The sequence below is a fragment of the Trichechus manatus genome, unplaced genomic scaffold (genome assembly GCF_000243295.1).
Source record: "Trichechus manatus latirostris isolate Lorelei unplaced genomic scaffold, TriManLat1.0 scaffold00185, whole genome shotgun sequence".
Lineage (NCBI taxonomy): Eukaryota > Metazoa > Chordata > Mammalia > Sirenia > Trichechidae > Trichechus > Trichechus manatus.
Window position 1 is genome coordinate 1,176,511 of NW_004444121.1, and position 19,778 is coordinate 1,196,288.

At 45.9% G+C, this 19,778-nt stretch overlaps 1 protein-coding gene across 1 annotated transcript in view; it reads right to left on the bottom strand.

Annotated features, from left to right (window-relative positions):
- The window catches only part of TRAPPC9 (trafficking protein particle complex subunit 9), a 618,989-nt gene that overhangs the window by 398,224 nt on the left and 200,987 nt on the right, over positions 1-19,778 (bottom strand). Inside the window, exon 17 of the mRNA XM_004387359.3 lies at positions 14,380-14,504. Within this exon, the coding sequence (XP_004387416.1) occupies positions 14,380-14,504 (125 nt within the window). The remainder of the gene's footprint in view (positions 1-14,379; positions 14,505-19,778) is intronic.

A 19,778-nucleotide genomic window follows, 5' to 3' on the forward strand; every position in this document is an offset into this window, starting at 1 on the left:
GCTCTGTAATGGCCAGTGAATAAATGGCGTGACACACTCCTCCTCACAGCCAACGGGAATTCTAACCCCACTTTCCCCGGGCCCTCAAGGCTCACAGGAGCCGTTGTTCATTTGTAACATGGTGTGATTAAGAACCATGCTATTTGTTGCAAAGTATAGTTTGTTTTTTTTAATTTGAATACACTTCCTCATAAATTTTCTTAGCATTTCTTGGCACTCCAGTCGGTGCATTTATAACAACAATGATTAAAATGTAAGGGCACAGAGAACTCTGAACATTCCACAAGTCTTTACCGTAAAGATGAAGAAAGGTAGTGTATTCACACAGCACAGGACGGAATCTGAACACCTGACACGGTGAGCAGACTTTCATCTATTTGCTGACTACAAATCCACGTTACTTCCACTTCCCCACAAAGACTAAATGCAGTCTTCAAAATCAGCAAGAACCGAGAAGGGAGCGTGTTGACATGTCGTGGGGCTGTTAACCAATGTCATAAAACAATGTGTACTGACTGTTTAATGAGAAAATATTTGTTCTGTAAACCTTCACCTAAAGTACAATAAAAAAAAATTAAAAAAAAAAAATCCGCGAAAACACCTCGGAGAAACAAATCCTTAGCAGCTAGGACCTATCTATCATCCCTGCCTGTGGATGAGCGATTTTCAATCACAGGAGAATTGGCTCTTACCCATCGCCTCTTGGCATGCTGCACGGGATCTAACAAGTCATGGCCAAGGACAAAAGGGCACACATTCTCAATGACCATAGGCATGATTTTAGCAATTCTTCTAAACAAAGGGAAAAACGCACAGAGAAGCAGAAGACAAGACAGAATGAGAACTGGGAGCAGCAGCTGACCAGAGCTGACCAGGTGCACCCAGGACTCAGGTCCAGGACTTGGGGGCTGGGGACTGGGGGTGGGACAGGCTCAGGACCTCAGCAGCATGAGTGCCTGGACTCTCGGTGGACAGCTCCCTGTGTGGCCAGTGACAGGATTTCCGCCGATACTCAGTGACCAGGACGCAGGGATGGAGTACTCAATAAGCAAGGTACACACCGGCTTACTTGTGCTTACTTACTAATCTGCAGTGTGCGATTTCACCTGTTTTACCGTGAAATTGCGCACTACAGATTAGCAAGTAAGCACAAGTAAGCCCATGTGTAAGCCGGTGCCTGCAGTGCTTACTGGTCAACCCGCCCCTGCCTGAGCGGCACTGGTCTCCCCAAGCTGAACTGCCAACCATCTTGACGGAAAGAAATATCTCCTCCTGTCCAGCAAGTGCCTAGCCCAAAACTGCCAAAAATACCTGTCCATGCGTTCCGTATTCAACAGCTGCTGGTGCAGTGCTCACGCTGTGCCGGGGGCTGTCCTGGGCCTGGAGGCCAGGGCGCGGGTGCCCCGCTGGCTCGGCGGAGTCTACGTTCTGGGGAAACACACACTTCACGTGGAGAAGTGATGGGCCTCCACAGAGCAGCACACTGCTGGGGAGAAGTAGAATCGGGAGGTGTGGTACAGGGTGCCTGGGGAGGCTGGCTGGCCCAGGGCAGCAGGGGGAAACGTCTCCCCGCAGAGGCTTGTGGGGAGAAAAGGAGAGGAGGCCACACCGCACAAAGATGAGAGGGCAGGAGGTGGTGGGAGGCCGTCACACGACAGGTGGGGTGTGTGGTGGCGTGTCTGCGGGAGTGACGGGTGTGGCCAAGGGCAGGCAGGGTCCAGGTTGGCCGGGCTCCGACGGCCATGGATTCGTGATGTCGCCTGGGTAAGATGAGGAGGTGGGCATCGTGGACTGTCCTTCCTGACTGACCAGCTGAAGCAAGTCCCTGAGATACCTTAGCTCACCTTTAATCGCCCGTTCGGCCACCTCCACATGGGTTCCTCCTGGGACTGGGGGTGGACAGTGCAGGGGAGGGAGGCACGGGAAGGGGGGTGCCCGAGCACCCATCTTCTCTGTCCAGACCCCGTTCACCCGAGAGCACCCACACAATGCTTGGCTCGCATGAGGGTGCCCACGAGTGAAGTTGCCATTGACACGGCGTGACGATTGTCTAAAAGACAAGATGGATGACGAGGGCGGGCCTGTGCCAAGAAGCACCCCAAAGCTGAACGTGCACAGAGCACAAAAGTGGGCCAGTCCCGCCTCCGGCAAACTTCGGCTTTGTTAGGATTTCAACATTGCTTTTCAGCGGGCTCTGTGAGCAGGCTTGCAGTGTTTACAGGGCAATATTGAAGATGGGAGCCCTGGTGGCACAGTGGTTAAAGTGCTAGGCTGCTAACCAAAAGGCTGGCAGTTCAAATCCACCAGCTGCCCCGAGGGAGAAAGGTGTGGCAGTTGGCTTCCATAACGATCACAGCCTCGGAAACCCTATGGGGCAGTTCTACTCTGTTGTACAGGGTCACTGTGAGTCACAGTTGACTGGACGGCAATGGGTTTGGTTTGGCTTTGGTTTGGTTTGGTTTGGTATTGTAGATGAAGGGGCTGGAATGCACTCAGCAGCCAGAGCACACGCGGCGATACATGACTGCGGCGGCCGCGCGCGGGGAGCCGGCTCCTAGGGTTTGGCACCGCTCCAGCCCCTCACCAAGCTGTGAGCACAGGCCTCGCGGCTCCAGGTCCCAGTGTGGTCCAGCTCTGAGGCTGGACGGGGGTTAGATGCCCCAAAACGCAGAGCTGTCGGCAGCCTCTCGTCGTGCCATCAGTGCCAGCAATGCAGGTGAGAAGCTCCTTCTCTCCAGGCAATTCTCAGCCCCCGCCCACGAGCTTTGCCCCTCAGGAAGCTCTCAGTGAGCCGCCGCATGGTCAGGTCACATTGCTTTTCACATGTTATTGCTGTCATTAGCTGCCATCGAGTCGGCCCCCGGCTCAGAGCAACCCCTCACACAGCGGAACAAACGCTGCCTGCTCCACGCCATCCCCGTGATTGGTTGCAGACTGCACTGTTGTGATCCATAAGGTTTTCATTGGATGATTTTTGGAAGTAGATCACCAGACCGTTCCTCCTCTTAGCCTGGAGGCGCCACTGAAACCTGTTCAGCACCACAGCAACACACAAGCCTCTACTGATAGACAGGTGGCAGCTGTGCTTGAGGTCCACTGGCCGGGAATCGAAGCCGGGTCTCCTGAAGGGAAGGTGAGAACTCCACCACTGAACCACCCTACCCAGCTACATTTCATGCACACGGTATCCACCTTACCATGATATCTACCAGAGAGCAGCCCCACTTGCTGGTGGGGGAACCAGGGAGGAGCAGGGCTGAAGGACCACAGCTGACCTGGGCACAGACCTGGCTCCACACCCAGTGTCCCTGCAACTTACTGACGCCAGGGCAGCCTGACCCGACTCACCTACCCAAATCTCCTTCTTCTCGGTATGCAGGAAGGAAGGCCTGATTCATTATTGTCTCCTGATTTGATTCAGCGTTATCTTCCCTGCTCTTTCCTTATATTTGTAATCCTCCCAACAGCCCTATGAAGCAGGCAGTATTATTCCATTTCACAGACGGGGAAACTGAGGTCAGAGAGGCCATACTGCAGAGTGTGACTTACAGAAACATTATTTCTAATTTCCATCCACTTTCCACAACCTCTGTTCTCAGTACTAGCAGATTCCTCACAAGGCATGCAGAGAAACCCATCAAGACCACGGGCAGGCACAACTGACGCTAACTGAACGGGGAAGAAATCTTTCTTGGAAACCTGAGGAAACACGTTATCTTTTCCCACTGCTTGGCGGACTCCCTGGAAGCTACTTTCACTGAATAACTTGTTCCCATGACTACACCATTCCTCAGTGATAATTTTATAGGTTTAGCACATTTCCAATTAAACACCATCTTCGGGGAGAAGGACTGTATAACAAGCTCCAAAATGCCAGCAGGCCCCCAGAGGTCGAGGCCCCACAGAACAGCACAGCGAGCCGCGTCGCTTGCACACCTCTCCCTCCACTCCTCTGAGTCACGGGAGACACATCCTGACAACCGGAATAAGCTGCATAATTTCACAGGTTTGAAATTACCACCAACAGACTCGGGCAAATCAAACTACTCCCTCTTGCCCGTCGATGCTCAGGCGCACCCCTCCCTGCCCACTCCCCTGAACAGCTCTGACATCAGAACCCACCCAGCTGCAAGGGTCCAGGCCCGACCTAAGGACCAGCAGAGAGAACAGGGTCCATATCCTTATTCGACCACCCGCTAACCCTGGGAACTTGGGCAAGGCACCCAGCTCCCCGTGGCCCTCACACGGGACTGGCGAGAGCTGAGTAAAACCTGAGTGTGAAGCACCCAGCACGGGGCTGGCCTGTAAACCACATCCACCAACGTAGTTCTTTCACTTTGAGTTTCTCTTGATAAGAACCTGTTGGAGGAGGGTACCCAGGCTGCCCGAGGAAAGCGGTGGGGATATCGGGGTGGCTGAAGGGGAGCAGGAGGAGCCCTGGTGGCTCAGCGGTTAACTGCTCGGCTGCTAAATGTAAGGTCAGCGGTTTGAACCCACCAGCTGCTCCGTGGGAGAAAGATGTGGCAGTCTGCTTCCGTAAAGATTACAGCCTTGGAAAAACCCTATGGGGCAGCACTACTCTGTCCTGTAGGGTCACTATGAGTCGGAATGGACTCCACGGCACCAGATAACAGGTAAAGGGGAGCATGGTCACGGAAATACCGAGACATGAGAGATGTGGAAAGGTTGGTGAGTCCAAATCATAACCGGCCTTGACTGTAGAATAAAGAAGCATCGGGATGCTTCCACAGGTAGGACAGGAGGACGGTGCAGTGAAAGAAGGTGTCACAGTGCACAGTCAACACCTGGAAAGGCTGGCTCAGATCCAGTCAGCTCCCTGAGCCTCAGTTTTCACATGGGCGGATAATACCACCTACTCAAAAAGATGTCAAGAGAATTTGAAAGGACAATTTATATACCAATGTCTGATAAACAGCAAGTACTCAATAAATGCTAACTAAGTATTTAAATATTCTTTGATCCATAGAACTCAACTTTGATCCACTGGACATGTCATCAGGAAAGACCAATCACTAAGAAAGGACATCAGGGCGAGTGAAAGAGAGGGCTAAGAAAAACGAGCGCAGACCTCCATGGGACGGGCTGACTCAACAGCCTCCGCAAGGGGCTCAGACATACTGAGGACGGCGAGAGGGCGCGGGGCCAGGCTACGTTTCCTTCTATTACACTCAAGGTCCCCAGTCAGAGCCCACGCAACAACAACCACATATTTAAACAATTACTCTAGATACATTTATAAACATTCGTGTACATCTATATACATTTACAATCATTCAAACAGAGACACTTTCAGCCTGGCAACACCCAAATTGAAAAAAATTAAATTAATGCCATAACCCCCATTACCCAACCAACTATGAACAACAGCTCCCAGATTTTGAAGCTTTCACCCTGATCTGAAACAGTTTATCCTGTTATCCTGTGGGGGGAGGAATAAACTTCTTATTGTCTAACAGATGCTCCAAAAGAACTACTGAGTGACTAGCAAATGCAGAACTGAACGGATAAAGGTAGCGTGTGTTCAAAACCTTCACAGCCTGATCACAACCTTCCTCACCGCCTCCTGCAGCCCTGCACCTGCTCCTGTGATCCGCAGCACGAGACACTCAGCAGACGTGCTATGCAGCGGCACACCTCAGTGGCCCCTGCACACCTCAGTGGCCCCTGCACACCTGCCATCCCCATTCCCAGGACACCCTCTCCACCCTAGCTTGGTGGCCAACCCCAGTTGATTCTTCCTTCAAGATTCCATTCAAGTGTCACTTCCTTAACTTCTCCAGGCACAGAAGACACTTACCTCAGTTCAACCCTGGCAACTGGCACTACCTGTACCCTAATTGCTTTGTTTACCTCTGTCTTGCCCACCAGACATGGGTTCCTTGACATCAACGGTTGTCTAATCCATTCCTGAGTCCCTAGCATCTGGCACGCTACTGACCGAACTGCCCCATAGGGTTTCCTAGGCTGTAATCTTTACAGAAGCAGACTGCCACATCTTTCTCCCGTGGAGCGTCTGGTGGGTTCAAACGGCCAACCTTTCCATTAGCAGCCGAGCACTTAACCACTGGGCCAGCAGGGTTCCTCTGGCACACTGCTCAACATACGACAGGGGCTTAGGAATGACGGCTGAGTGACTGGTTCAGTGCTGCTGTTTTTATCTTTTTGTTCGTTCGCTGGTTGGTGACTTCCCTTGACTACTTTTGTGGAGTCTATTTCCCTCAACGACTGGATTTCTAGGGTTACCCGGTTAAGCAGAGCTTAGTGGTCAGCCAAGGCCTGATTAGACAGACACCTTGAGCCAGCAAGATATCTACCCTTTGCCAATGGATCTTTGTGTGACTTAGGGAAGGCTTTCAAAGTTCAGGGCATTTACAAGCCTACCCTGGTTTTACTCTCTGAATTTGCGAGGCCTCGTGTTCAGCCTAGGGACCAGAAGCTCATGGGGACTTTCTCTGGCCTGTCGTGAATGTGGACTGCTGTGTGTACACAGCCCTCCGACCCACCAGGGACAGATGGGGTCTTATCCCTGGTGTCTGCTGTTCCGTTCCCCAGTGCTCCCTGCTGCGTTTCTGCCTGGTCTGCCACTCTGCTTCTTGCCTTGCCCAGCTGCGTGTCATCAGGCTAGCTATCAGGTTAGCTTTCCCGGCTGTTTGCTCCTGAGATGGCTACTGTTTTTGACACCACTCCTGCATGTAGAGTTTCCCTCCTCTGCTCTAAGTAACAGCAGCCCACCTGGCAGGACAGCGAGCTGCCAGTCCTCAGACCCACCTCGCCCGCCCAGCAGAGCTTGGGTAGCATGGAGCGGGAAGTGGGAGGCAGGAGCAGGGGCAACAGCCCCAGGCTAAAACCCACTGTTGTCCTGTTCCTACTGAGACCAAGGAGATTTTCATGAATAAATGCTTCTCAACTTTTTGTATGCCTTTGGTCAATTTCCAGAGTCTTTAAATGGTTGTTCTTGACGACTTCATTCAGTTTTTTCTTTGCTTTTTGGGCAGATGTTTAGCCAAGCTTCTCACCTAGCCATCCTAGAAGTCCCATCCCTCAGATCCACTTGCTGTTTGGTGATCCTTTCAAAGCTGAGGACGTAGTGAAAATCGCTTACTTGGAAAGGTGTTCCTCTGAGCCCATTAATACCCCGGGTGTGGACTTGCTAACTGTTGACAGACTGATGGAGAGGTTGTCTAAGGCGGCAGAGTGCCCTCCCACAGCTTTGCTGTTTTGTTGGTGGGCGAGTAGGTGTGACTGTATGTGCAGACCATCATATTCTTTTGTCTGCGCACTTGAACTTGTTCAAGGTCTTCCCCGTTACTCTGAACACAACAGCTCGCTCAACAGCACGATTCCTCTTATTGTTTCTTTCCTTTTACTAACACAGATTGACTAGTACAGGCACAGCTGTGAAATTTTAGGGACTAAGGTAATTATTACACTTGTTTGTAGACTGTTTTGACAAAACTATAGGGTCCTAGATTAGTTTCTATTCTGATGTAAATTCATATATTACACAAAAAACACCAAACCCGCTGTTGTCAATTCTGACTCATAGCGACCCCATAGGACAGAGTAGAACTGCCCCATAGGGTTTCCAAACGGTGGCTGGTGAATTCGAACCGCCAGTCTTTTGGTTAGCAGCCAAGCTCTTAACCACTGCACCACCAGGGCTCCACGGTGGTATGGAATTTTCCATGGAAAAGGAATCTGCCTACTGTATCATTGTCCTACTCTGGGACACTCCAGTCCTATCAAAGGCTGTCCACTGCACTGACGTCTTCTGGCAGAGCAGCCCCCTCCTCGGACCCCAGCTGCACCACCCGGTTCATTACCTGGCCATGCTGCTTGGGGCTCTGCTCTCACCCCTTCCTGTGTTATTCCGGCCTCCTCCTCAGGTAGCATCTCCTCAGGGCCAGGCACTGTGTCTCCATTTTGCCTGTCTAGCCCTGCATCCCTCTATCTGTTTTGCACGTGTGCAATGGACCAGAGGCGGGGGCTCTGCCTTGTATTTTTGCGCCCTGGTGGCTCCTGGCCTTGAGCACGTCTGGCTTGTTGGAGAACGCGCTCATCTTGGACTGGGCTCTGACCATGGCACAGCTGAAGTCTGCACCAAGTCCGGGTTCAGGCCCCTTTCTGATGCACCCTCAATCCATCTCCTGTCTCTGCTTAATTAATTGAGTTAGGCAACATTTATTGTGCTCTAGTCTGCAGGAGAAAAGACCTGGTGATCTGCTCCTGTAAAGATGACAGCCTAGGAAACCCTATGGGGCAGTTCTACTCTGTCCTACAGGGTCCCTGTGAGTCAGAATCAACTTGCTGGCACACAACGACAACAGTCTTGTGTCAGTTATGATGCTGAGCTGTAGGGGTAAGACACACTGATTGAACTGTGGGGCTACTTTTTAGGTGTCCTCTAAGAGGAGCCTGCCATATAAGGCAGTAACAATGATTACCACATATTGTTGGGTTCACAACACGTATACAGACACAATCGTAACACAAAGAATGTGGGAAGAATGGAGCTACACTGGAACAAACTTTCTGTATTTTATTGAAATGAAGTTAGTATTAATTTGAAGTAGATTCCGATAAATGAGAATGAATATCGTAATAACTAGAGCAACCACTAAAAATATAACTCAAAAAAGTTAAAAATCAACAAAGGAACTAAAATGGTACACCAGAAGATATATACTTAGTACAAAAGGAAGCAGTGAAGGAAGAACAGAAAAACAAAAGGACATGAGACACGCAGAAAATAAACAGCAAAATCGGAGATAAAAATCCAAACATTATTAACAAAAATTTAAACGTGAGTGGATTACACACTTCAAACAAAAGGCACAGACTGTTAGACTGGACAAAAAAAAACAAAACAAGATCCAACTCTCTACTATCTACGAGAGACACACTTTAGATTCAAAGATGATATAAATAAATTGAAAGTAAAAGGATGGGAAAAGACGTATCAGTAAAGCAGAAACAATAGATTTAAAGTGATTACATTAAAATCAGACAAACAGTGTTAAGACAAAAACGTTACTAGAGACAAAGAGGGACATTGTGTGATGATAAAAGGGCCATTTCATCAGGAAGATATAAAAACTATAAACAAAGATATGTACGTATCTAACTCGAAGCCCAAAAACACACGAAGCAAAAACTAACAGAATAAAATGAGAAATAGACACAGTAACGGTTGGAAATTTCCATACGCTATTCTTAATTATGGATAGAGCAACTAGACAGAAAGATAAAGAAGACTTACTATCAACCAACTTAGTTAACATCTACAGAACACTCTACCCAACAAGAGCAGAATATACATTCTTTTCAAGTGCGCATATAACGTTCGCCAGAATAGGCCATATGCTAGCCATCAAATAAGTCCCAACAGATAGAAAAAGAACTGAAATCATGCCAGATATGTTCTCCAACCAAAATGGAATTAAATAAGAAATCAACAACAGAAGAAAATATGGGAAACTCACAAATGTTTGCAAATTAAACAACACACTTCTAGATAACCTATGAGTCAAAGAAGAAATCACAAGATAAATAAGAAAACATTTTGAATTGAGTGAAAAAATAAGCACAAAAATCAAAAATTATAGGCTGTAGCTAAAGCAGTGTTCAGAGGGAATACTTCTAGTTGCAAATGCCTACATAAGAAAAGCTCTCAAATCAATAGCCTAAGTTTTACCTTAAGAAAAAAGAAAGAAATCCAAAGCAAGTAGAAGGAAGAAAATAGTAAAGATTAGAGAAGAAAAATTAAGTAGAAAACAGAAAAAAAAGAGAAAATTAATTAATTATATTTTTATATACTAGCAATAACAATCCAAAAATGAAATTAAGAAAACAATCACATTCACTATATCATAAAAAAGAATAAATAACTTAGGAATAAGTTTAACAAAACAACTGTACGACTTACATACTGAAAACTACAAAATATTACTGAAATAAACTAAAGAAGCTCCAAATGAATGGAGAGACGTTCCGTGTTCACGGACCCGAAGACAAGGTTGCTAACACAGCAATTCTCCCCAAATTGATCTATAGATTCAGCCCCATTCCTATCAAAACCCCAGCAGGGCTTTTTGTATAAAGTGACAAGCTGAACTTAAAATTCATAGGTAAATGTAAAACACCTAAGTAATCAAAACAATGTTGAAAAAGAACAAGTTGGAGGACTTTCACTTCCCGATTTCAAAACGTATTGCAACTCTACTGTCATCAAGACAGTGTGATACTGGCATAAAGGCAGACGTAGATATCCGTGAAACACAAGTCAGAGTCCATAGAAAACCCCTTACATTTATGGTCAACTGATCTCCAACAAGGGTCCAAAGGCAACTCAACGGGGAAAGGATAGTTTTTCAACAAATGGTGCAGGACAACTGTATACCCACAGGCAGAACGATGAATTTAGACCCTTACTTCATACCGTACAGAAAAATTAACCCAAAATGGATGATGGACCTACATATAAGAGCGAAAGTTTAAAAACTCTGAAGGAAAACAGAGGAGTAAATCTTCATGACCTTGGAGTAGACAAAGATTACCTGCACACAACCTCAAAAACAGAAGCAACAAAAAGGAAAAAAAATGATAAATTTGGCTTTATTGCAATGAAAACCTTTGTCACTTCAAAAGACACCATTAAAAACATGAAAATAAGAAGACACATAACCCAATTTAAAAAATAGGCATAAACTTTTGAATAGACATTTCACCAAAGAAGATATATGTGCCAATAAGTACATGAAAAGATGCTCAAGATCCTTACTCATTGGGAAAATGCAACTTACAACCCCAGTGAGAGCCACTTCACTCCCTTGAGAATGTCTGTAATTTACAAGACAGTAACAAATGCTGGTAAGGGTAGGGACACACTAAGCACCCCCCCACACACACACCATACACTGCTGGCGGAAATGTAAAATGGTGCAGCCACTTTGGAAAACAAGTTTGGCAGTTTCTGAAATAAAAGTTGAACATGAATATATCATACAACCCAGCAATTCCACTCTAGATGTCTGCACAACTCTGGAAATGTAATAAAAATCATTGCATTATACATTTAAAATGAGTGCATTTTAAGGTATCTACCCAAGACAAATGAAAACATACGTCCACACAAACCCTTGTATACAAATGTTCATAGCAGTACTATTTACAATGGCCGAAAACTACAAAAAAAAAAAAAAAAAGTCCCTCAACTGTTGGAGAGAGAAAGAAAACGTGGCACGCCCATACAATGCACAATGTTCTGCCATCAGAGAAAGGAACTTCTGATGGAGGCTGCAACACGGGTGAACCTCAACACTAGCGTGCTAAGAGAAAAAAGCCGGGTGCAGAAGACCATATCCCGTATGCCGTGGTTGGGTGCCGCTGAGGCGATTCCAACCCATAGCAACCCCGTGTACAACAGACCGAAACACTGCCCAGTTCTGCGCCATCCTCACGATCCTTGCTATGCTGGAGCCCAATGTTGCTGCCACTGTGTCAGTCACACATTGTATGATTCCACTGAAATGAAATGTCCAGCAAAGGTAAATCTATACAGTACATAGACAGGGGTTGTCTGGGGCTGGGGGTGGCGGGGAGTGACTACAAACGGGCACAGGGATCTTTCTGGGGGTGATGGACACATTATAAAATTGGATTGTGGTGATATTTGCACAACGCTGTAAATTTAATAAAAATCACTGCATTGTACACTTAAAGCCAGGGAATTTTAAGGTATGTAAATTATACTTCAATAAAGCTGTTTTTAAAAAAGAATAAATGGATCTGAGTTTGAAATAAACTTATAAAGTAAGTTTTAAGAGGGCAAATAATCAGAGTTATAAATAGTTGTTAATGTCTAAGATTAGGAACTAAATCTACGTACAAAATGACGTCTGTATCTGGCAAGGTCACATATGGCGCAGCCGGGAAACTAGCCGGGCCTTACTCTTACAAGAGCCCTGGTGGTGCAATGGTCAAGCTCTCGGCTGCTAACCAAAAGGTTGGCCTTTCAAACCCACCCATCAGCTCCCCAGAGAAAGGCAATCTGCTCCCATAAAGGTTCCAGCCTAGAAAACTCTATGCAGCTCTACACTGTCGCACGGAGTTGCTATGAGTCAGAATCAACTGGGCGGCACCCAGCAACAGTCTATCCCAACGAGCAGGGGTGTGGGTCTTCCTCCGAGACTGAGAGCCAGGTTCCTGATCCACTGGTGACCTTGGGTGGATCACAAACTCCCTGGCCCCCAGGCTCTCCAAGGTCACCCATACAAGCGGTGTACTGGCTGCAGGGCTGGATGACCCAATAAGCCAGGTGTGCATGGCCCCAACTGTGCATTCCCACCACTCTGCACCCCGGTCTCACCTGTCCCCACCACAGCAAAGATGCGGTGACACCCACGTGGAACTGCTAACCACAGAGCAGCAGGCAAATACAATTAAGGCTCAGTGTACCTTGCTCAGCGCAAGCTGGCACATACCATTTTTACTGGTTAATCCGGCCCTGCTCGTTTGTCATGAGCAACGCCATCTCTCGGAGTCTCACGGCAGCGGGCCTGTGACTGTGCCTCCCTCGCACCAGATACAGAGACTGGAGATGAGCAGACAGAGCCACTTAACTCGTCGGTGTTGGGCCGAGGATCCAAACCCATCTACCCACAAGCAGATGAGGTCTTACATGCCTTCCAGCAATATGATTTCATAATTCTCTTTGGAAACTCTTTCTTTTTTCCTGAAGGGTATTTTGTTGTTCAGTCTTACTGCCAAAACCACCTACTGACAGTTGTTACTGAGTGACAACAGCAGAGGGGACCCTGTGTGACACGCACCTTCCCTCTATCAACATTCCTCGCTCGGAGGCGATCGCTGCCTCCGGAAAACCATCGTCCTCCACAAAATGAGGCTCCTGACAGCTCTCCCGGGCGCTGTGTGTCGGTAGAGACAAAAGAGAGTGCGCCACCGCGGCTACCCACAGCAGACAGGGGGTGACGGGCATGCCCTGGAGGAGGGGACTGCAGCGGCAAACTCAGTGATGCCGAGGGGCCTGGACACAAAGGAGAAACAGAATCGTAACCGTGCCGGTTGTCATGAGGCTGCGACCTCAGGGGGCGTCTAAGGAGTCACTTCCCAGCCTCTTCTCTGTCGCTCCCTGCCACAAAGCTGGCCCTGAGAGCACCAGACACTTGGTTGTCCCCTGCACGTGCCCCAGTGTTCTGGCCCCTATTGGTGCCTGTGCTCACTCGGTGGGAATCTGCTTCCCACATCCCGGGCCTTGGCTAACACAAGAGCCCTCACACACAGCACTTGGCTTCTCTTTAAATCCTTTGGTGGTTGGGGGACTCCCGGCCACATCACACCACACCAACTCTTTCTTCACTGCAGGTCTAAATGTGAGAAGACACTCCTCCAAAACTGACCTTCTTATACCTCTGATCCTCTGACTTGACCTCTGTCACCCAAAATCAGCTCATTCCCTCTTGACATGACCTCTTTGCAGACGGCTTCCATGATCCCCACCCCTCATTTTGCTTTAGTCAGATCACCCCAATTTCCTAAAAATTCATTGTACTATTGACTCACCACCATCTTGGCCACCTTCTGATGGCCCTAATCAGTCAACGCCGCTCTTAAATTTTGGCATCAAGATTGTAAACAGGCTGGCCCTGAACGCAGGCTCACTTGAAAAGCTGTGTTTGGGGACTCTGCTGCCTGCACCTCGTCATGTTCCATGGGCCCTTTAGCCCTTTCGCTAGACATGCCCAGGCAGGCCCAAACAACCAGAACTTGCCCATATGCTCATGACTCAAAAATGTACAGCTCTAGTCCAGACCTCACCCTTGAGCTTCTTAGATCAAACTGTCTCTGCTCATTCTCACCCACAAGTCCCAAAGCACTTCATCCTTCCACTGATAAGCACCTGTTACTCATATATTCCTGACGTCTTCCTTAGGGCCTACAAACCAACAAGTGGAAAGAGCTGCCAAAGGGTTAAGAAGAATGTATAGGCTAAAAATGCAAACTGAGAAGAGTTAAGTAATAATACATTTTTCAAATGAGTAAGAAAAACACAGGCAATACTCTACTTCATCATTGCCCTCCTTGATTCAGCCCACAAAATGCCAACGTTTCAAGGCAGCAAGAGCCTGCACCGCCAACTCACAATGCCCTCGAGCTTCATTGGAAGGGCTTTCTAAAACATTCCATGGAATGAAAAATACTAAGAAGCCAGCTTTCCACAAACGCAATTATGTTACCAACACACATTTCCTTCCCTTCTTTGCCTCAGAAAAGGTTCTGCAGAAACAAGCGAGGGCTGCCTCTGGGCAGACGTCACTGCCGCGGACTGTGCGCTCTCACCTTCACGTGGCTGAAGTCGCCAGCCTTGCCGCTCTCGGAAGGGTTGGCAGGTTTGCCGTCCACTCGGGGCCTAACCACCTGTCGGAAAGGACTGGACAGGGGAAAGCCACCGACGCTGATTCCATCTGAAAAATAAGAATAAAATGTTAAAAAAAGACGTTAGCTGGATTTTTTTTAAATGTAGGGTTTGGTTTTGTTTTTTTTCAAATATAGTAACTTAAAGAAACACTGCAGTTTCTGTCCTAACTATTATACTATTAAACAAAAGACTGAAGAAGAGTCTTTTCAGTAAATGTTGCTGGAACAAGTGGACATCCACATGCACAAACATGAATCTAGACACACATTTTACACCTTCTCAAGAATAAACTCATGACCCTCTGTTAAAGATGATGAAAAATTCTGAAACAGTTAAGGGTGATGGTTGGACAACATGATGAACATAATTAATGTCACTAACTGTACATGTGAAGATTGTTGAAGCAGCAAATGTTTTGTTACCTATATATTTACCACAATTAAAAAAGAAAAAAAGAAATCTTTTTTAAAAAGGATCACAGACCTAAATGTTAGGTGCAAAACTATAAGACTTCCCGAAGATAACATAGGAGAAAATCCAGGTGACCTTGGGTTTGGCAATGACTTTTTAGATACAACACCGAAAGCACAGTCCATAAGAGAAAGACCTGATAGGCTGGACTTCATTAAAACTAGAAACTTTTGCTCTGTGAAAGACATTGTTAAGAGAATGAAAAGACAGGCCACAGATTAGGAAAAAATATTTGCAAAACACATATCTGATAAAGAACTTGTATCCAAAGTATATAGAGAACTTTTAAAACTCAACAATAAGAAAACAACCTAATTAAAAAGTGGGCAAGAGATCCAAACAGACATCTCACCAAGGAAGATATGCAGATGGCGAGTAAGTATATGAAAAAATGCTCAACATTACATATCAGTAGAGAATTACAAATTAAAACAGCAATGAGATACCACTACACGCCGATTACCCATTGCCGTCAAGTCGATTCTAAGTCATAGTGACCCTACAGGACAGAGTAGAACTGCCCCACAGGGTTTCCAAGGCTGTAAATCTTTATGGAAGCAGACTGCCACATCTTTCTACCCTACCCTGGAGCAGCTACTGGGTTAGAACTGTTGACCTTTCGGTTAGCAGCGGAGCTCTTAACACGCAGAATGGCTAAAATCCAAAACACTGACAACATCAAATGCCAGCATGGATGTGGAGCAACAGGAACTCTCATTCGTTGCGGTGGGAATGCAAAATGGTACAGTCACTTTAGAAAACAGTTTTGCAGTTTCTTACAAAGCTAAAAATAGTCTTACAATCCAATCCAACAATAATTCTCTTAGATATTTACCCAAATGAGTTGAAAATGTATGTCTACACAAACATTTGCACACATATGTTTATAGCAGCCTTATTCATAATTGCCAAAAACTGGAAGTGTAACCAAGATGTCCTTCAATAGGTGAATGGATAAACTAACCGTGGTACATCCATACTACAGAATATTATTCAGCAATAAAAAGAAATGAGCTATCAAACCACAAAAACACAGAGGAATCTTATACACATTCTGCTGAGTGAAAGGAGTCAGTCTGAAAAGGCTACATACTGTATGATTCCAACTACATGACATTCTGGAAAAGGCAAAACTATAGAAAAGACAAAACCAGTGAAAAGATCTATGGCAGCCAGGGAGTCAGGACGGATGACTAGGTGGAGCACAGGGCATGTTTAAGGCAGTGAAACTATTCTGTGAGACACTCCAATGCTGGACACATGACGTGACGCACTTGTCAAAACCCAAAACGCAGAGTGAACCCTAATGTAAACTATTAGTAACAATGTACCAACATTGGTTCATCAGGTGTAACAAACGTACCCCAGGAAGGCAAGACGGCAATAACAGGGGAAAGGAAGAGGGAGGGGCACATACGGGAACCCTGTACTTTCTGCTCAATTTTTTGGTAAACCGAAAACTACTTTAAAAAAATAAAGTCTATTAGTTTTGTTTTTTTTTTTAATTTAAGTCTCTGGAGCCAACTTGAAAAGCTCTGACTAGCCAAAGATGGGACAATTTGACTTGAAAAAATGAGAGTAATTGCAATTGACTGGAACTCTTCTCAGAGTTTAAATCGACAAGTTCATAGGAATATAAAAAAATAAAAACTAATTAGTCACCTGTGGAGGATGAGAGGGAATCAATTCATTATCCTGAAAAATACTAAATAAAAGGACAGAATCAAGCATTTAAACTCCAATACTTTTATGAACCGTATCACTGGGGAAGCAAACGATAGATGATGCACAGAGTATCTCTTCATAAAAGTACTCTAAGAAACAAATGAACAAGAAATGACAACGTCAGAATAATGCCATTTTGCAATCTCTAATGACTCTTCCCCCCAGTTGTAATAACCAAAATGTCTCCAGGCAATACAGACCCTGCTTGAAAAGCGCTGCTCTAGGCAATGAACATCACCAACCACAAACATCACAGAAAGAAAGAACTGGACACGACCTGTCTCCTGATGTAAGAACACAAGACTATCTTTGGACTTGCCAAAGGGATCAGAGACGAGCCCCATCAAGCTTCTAGATCTTACCGCCAATTTTCAGGAAATGCAAAGGACAGAGGAACCTGTTAAGCTGCATGGTGAGGGTACAAGCAACAAAATGCAGCCTGTGCAAAACTCATCAGGTTCTCCAGCAGGTAAATTACAAGGGTGTGTGTGGATTAATACAGACTTTAAAATAAATAAAAATGTTTCAATAAATGGGAAAGACTAAACTATTGTGTCTAGGGATACACTTGATAAAACTATAAAGAAACAAAAGAAAGTGATTGCTATCAAAACCAGAACAATGGTTCCTCTTGGGGAAAAGACGGGGGTAGAAATGCCGATGAGGGCGAGGGGCTACTCAGACAGCTGGCGAAGGTCTATTTTTTGACTCAGGTGATACTTACAAGAGTGCTATGTTTGTAATAACTCATTAAGCAACGCATTTGCTTTCTGTGGCTTTCAGAATCATTTTTGTCCAATAAAATGTTTAAAATGCAATTCCATTTTTATTCAAAAAATTTAACTGGTTTTTCAACTAAAGGACAGAGTCAGGATTCACTCCCATATGTGTGATCCATTCACTGTTCTAGCACACTGTTCCATTTGCAAACAAGTCTATTTACATTAACACCTGAGCAGATAGGATGCATTAAGTAAAATCCCATTAACTAAAGAGAAGGCTCCAGCTGAACTGTGAGTTATTTGCAAAGACGTACAATTAACCAAGCATAATGTAAATGGTTTTTGATTTTTGAAAAAGATTTCCCTTATCCATCACTTGCTAAGGTATGTCCCCTTAAGTAATTCAATTTTGAGAATGTCAAGCAATGTTCAGCTGAGGTGAAGTAGAATTAAATAATTTTCTGTTTAGAGCCATCAAATCTCCAAATGCTAAATAACCTTGAATACGTTTAAAAAAAAGCAAAAAAGTACCACATCAAAAGTTTCATTATACCTTAAACTCAAAATAGGACATGCAGGAAATCAGGCTTCGAGTTTCTATTTTAAAAAAAACTACAAATAAATTTATTTCCATTAATAACATCCATAGAAGACATGTATGAAGAGTGTGATTAAGCTTTCGAGGGTGAATTCTTCTTTGCACTTCCCAAGAAAACGGAGGTGCCAAGTGGGCCCTGCTCCAGTCTCAAGTGTGAGCAGTACACGGTGAACAGACATGAGCTTCAGGAGAGTTGGTGTGTGATAAAGGTCAAGTCAGACCAACTCAGCCACGGAGAACAACAACAAAATAGGAACAAAGTATTCTTAAAATCTGACCAAGGCACAGGAGAGCTCACAAGGCAGTGAAGAATTACAGGGATATCATCTAGCCGAAGGAGGCAATACGGGGACATGGGCCTGGCCCTTACGGCCTCATATACCCAGAGGTGCCTGCAGATTCCAGCAGAGTTACTGAGAGGCTGAGAATCTAGGCAGAGCTTTCAGCCCAAGGTGGGAAAACACGGTGTCCAACATCGCCCAAGCAGATGGTCGGGACCCCAACAAACTACATGCAAGAAGAAGGCGAAGCGGGCTGGAAAGAAGGCAGCCTCAGGGACAGAGCTCAACTTTGGATCATGCCAGTCCGGAAGTGGATCCAGGCAATTCCTCCACCATAATGCCTTCCTTGTCACTCCCTGTTCAGCCCCAGGTTTTCTCCCCTTGTGCTATGGCAAGTTTCTTCCCTGATAACCACCTGTGCCCATCCTAATACCCCACGTTCCTCAAGTCTCAGATCAAATACCACCTCTTCCATAATGCCTTCCCTAGCTGCCTCAGCAAGGAATCCTTCCTCTGAGTTCCAAATCCTTCTTGTCTAGACTTCAGCTGTGCCTGCTCCACATAATTCTGTGTCACAGGAAGAGAGGCCGTGTGGCAGGGCCATGTTCAGGGAGTCAGACAGGCCCGGGTTTGGATCTTGGCTCCTCCACTATCTGGTGAACAACCTTCACCAAGTTGCTTAACCCCTCTGGGATTTAAATTCCTCATCCTAAAACAGGGGTAATAAGGATACATAAGTTGTAGGCTTATCTAGGAAAATAAATGAGTGCCTGCACATCAAGCTTTTATCACAATGCTTGGTACATGGAAACCCGGGGGGGTGCAGTGGTGAAGAGCTATGGCTGCTAACCAAATGGACAGCAGTTGAAATCCACCAGGTGCTCCTTGGAATCCCTACTCTGCCCTATAGGGTTGCTATGAGCCAGAATCAACTCAACGGCAATGGGTTTTTTTGGTTTGGCTTGGTACATGGTAATGGTACATGGCAAGCAATGAACAAAAATAGCTATCATTACCATGGCAGTAACTTATGCACACATGCCATACATGGCGATAAACTCCCTGAGGGCAGAATCCTTCCGCTTCATTACTATATCCCCCACTGTAGCTGGTACCTTATTATACCAAACTGTCTGCCCTCCATAGAGATTAACCAAATGAATTAATAATGACAGGGTCAAACTCCATACTTGGCTTGCACACACACGCTCAACAAAAATTCCATCGTCCCAAAGCCACATTCAACAATCGACTCCTGGTTAACTGGAATTCCATCACGTGTCTCTGTGCAAAGACTCAATCAAAAGCTGTTAGATTTCAGTGAGTTTCCTCTCTCCTTTTTCTCCTTCTCCCGGTTCCATGGGCATAATCTATAAAACCTCTTCACTACACCTGGATGCCTGCTGTGAAGGGAACTAGCATTATGAACACAGACATTTGCAAAACATAACTCCACATTTTTCAGCATCCTACCCTAGAAACTAGGTCAAGTGCAGTCTGTAAGTGAGCATGGGGCTGAAGAC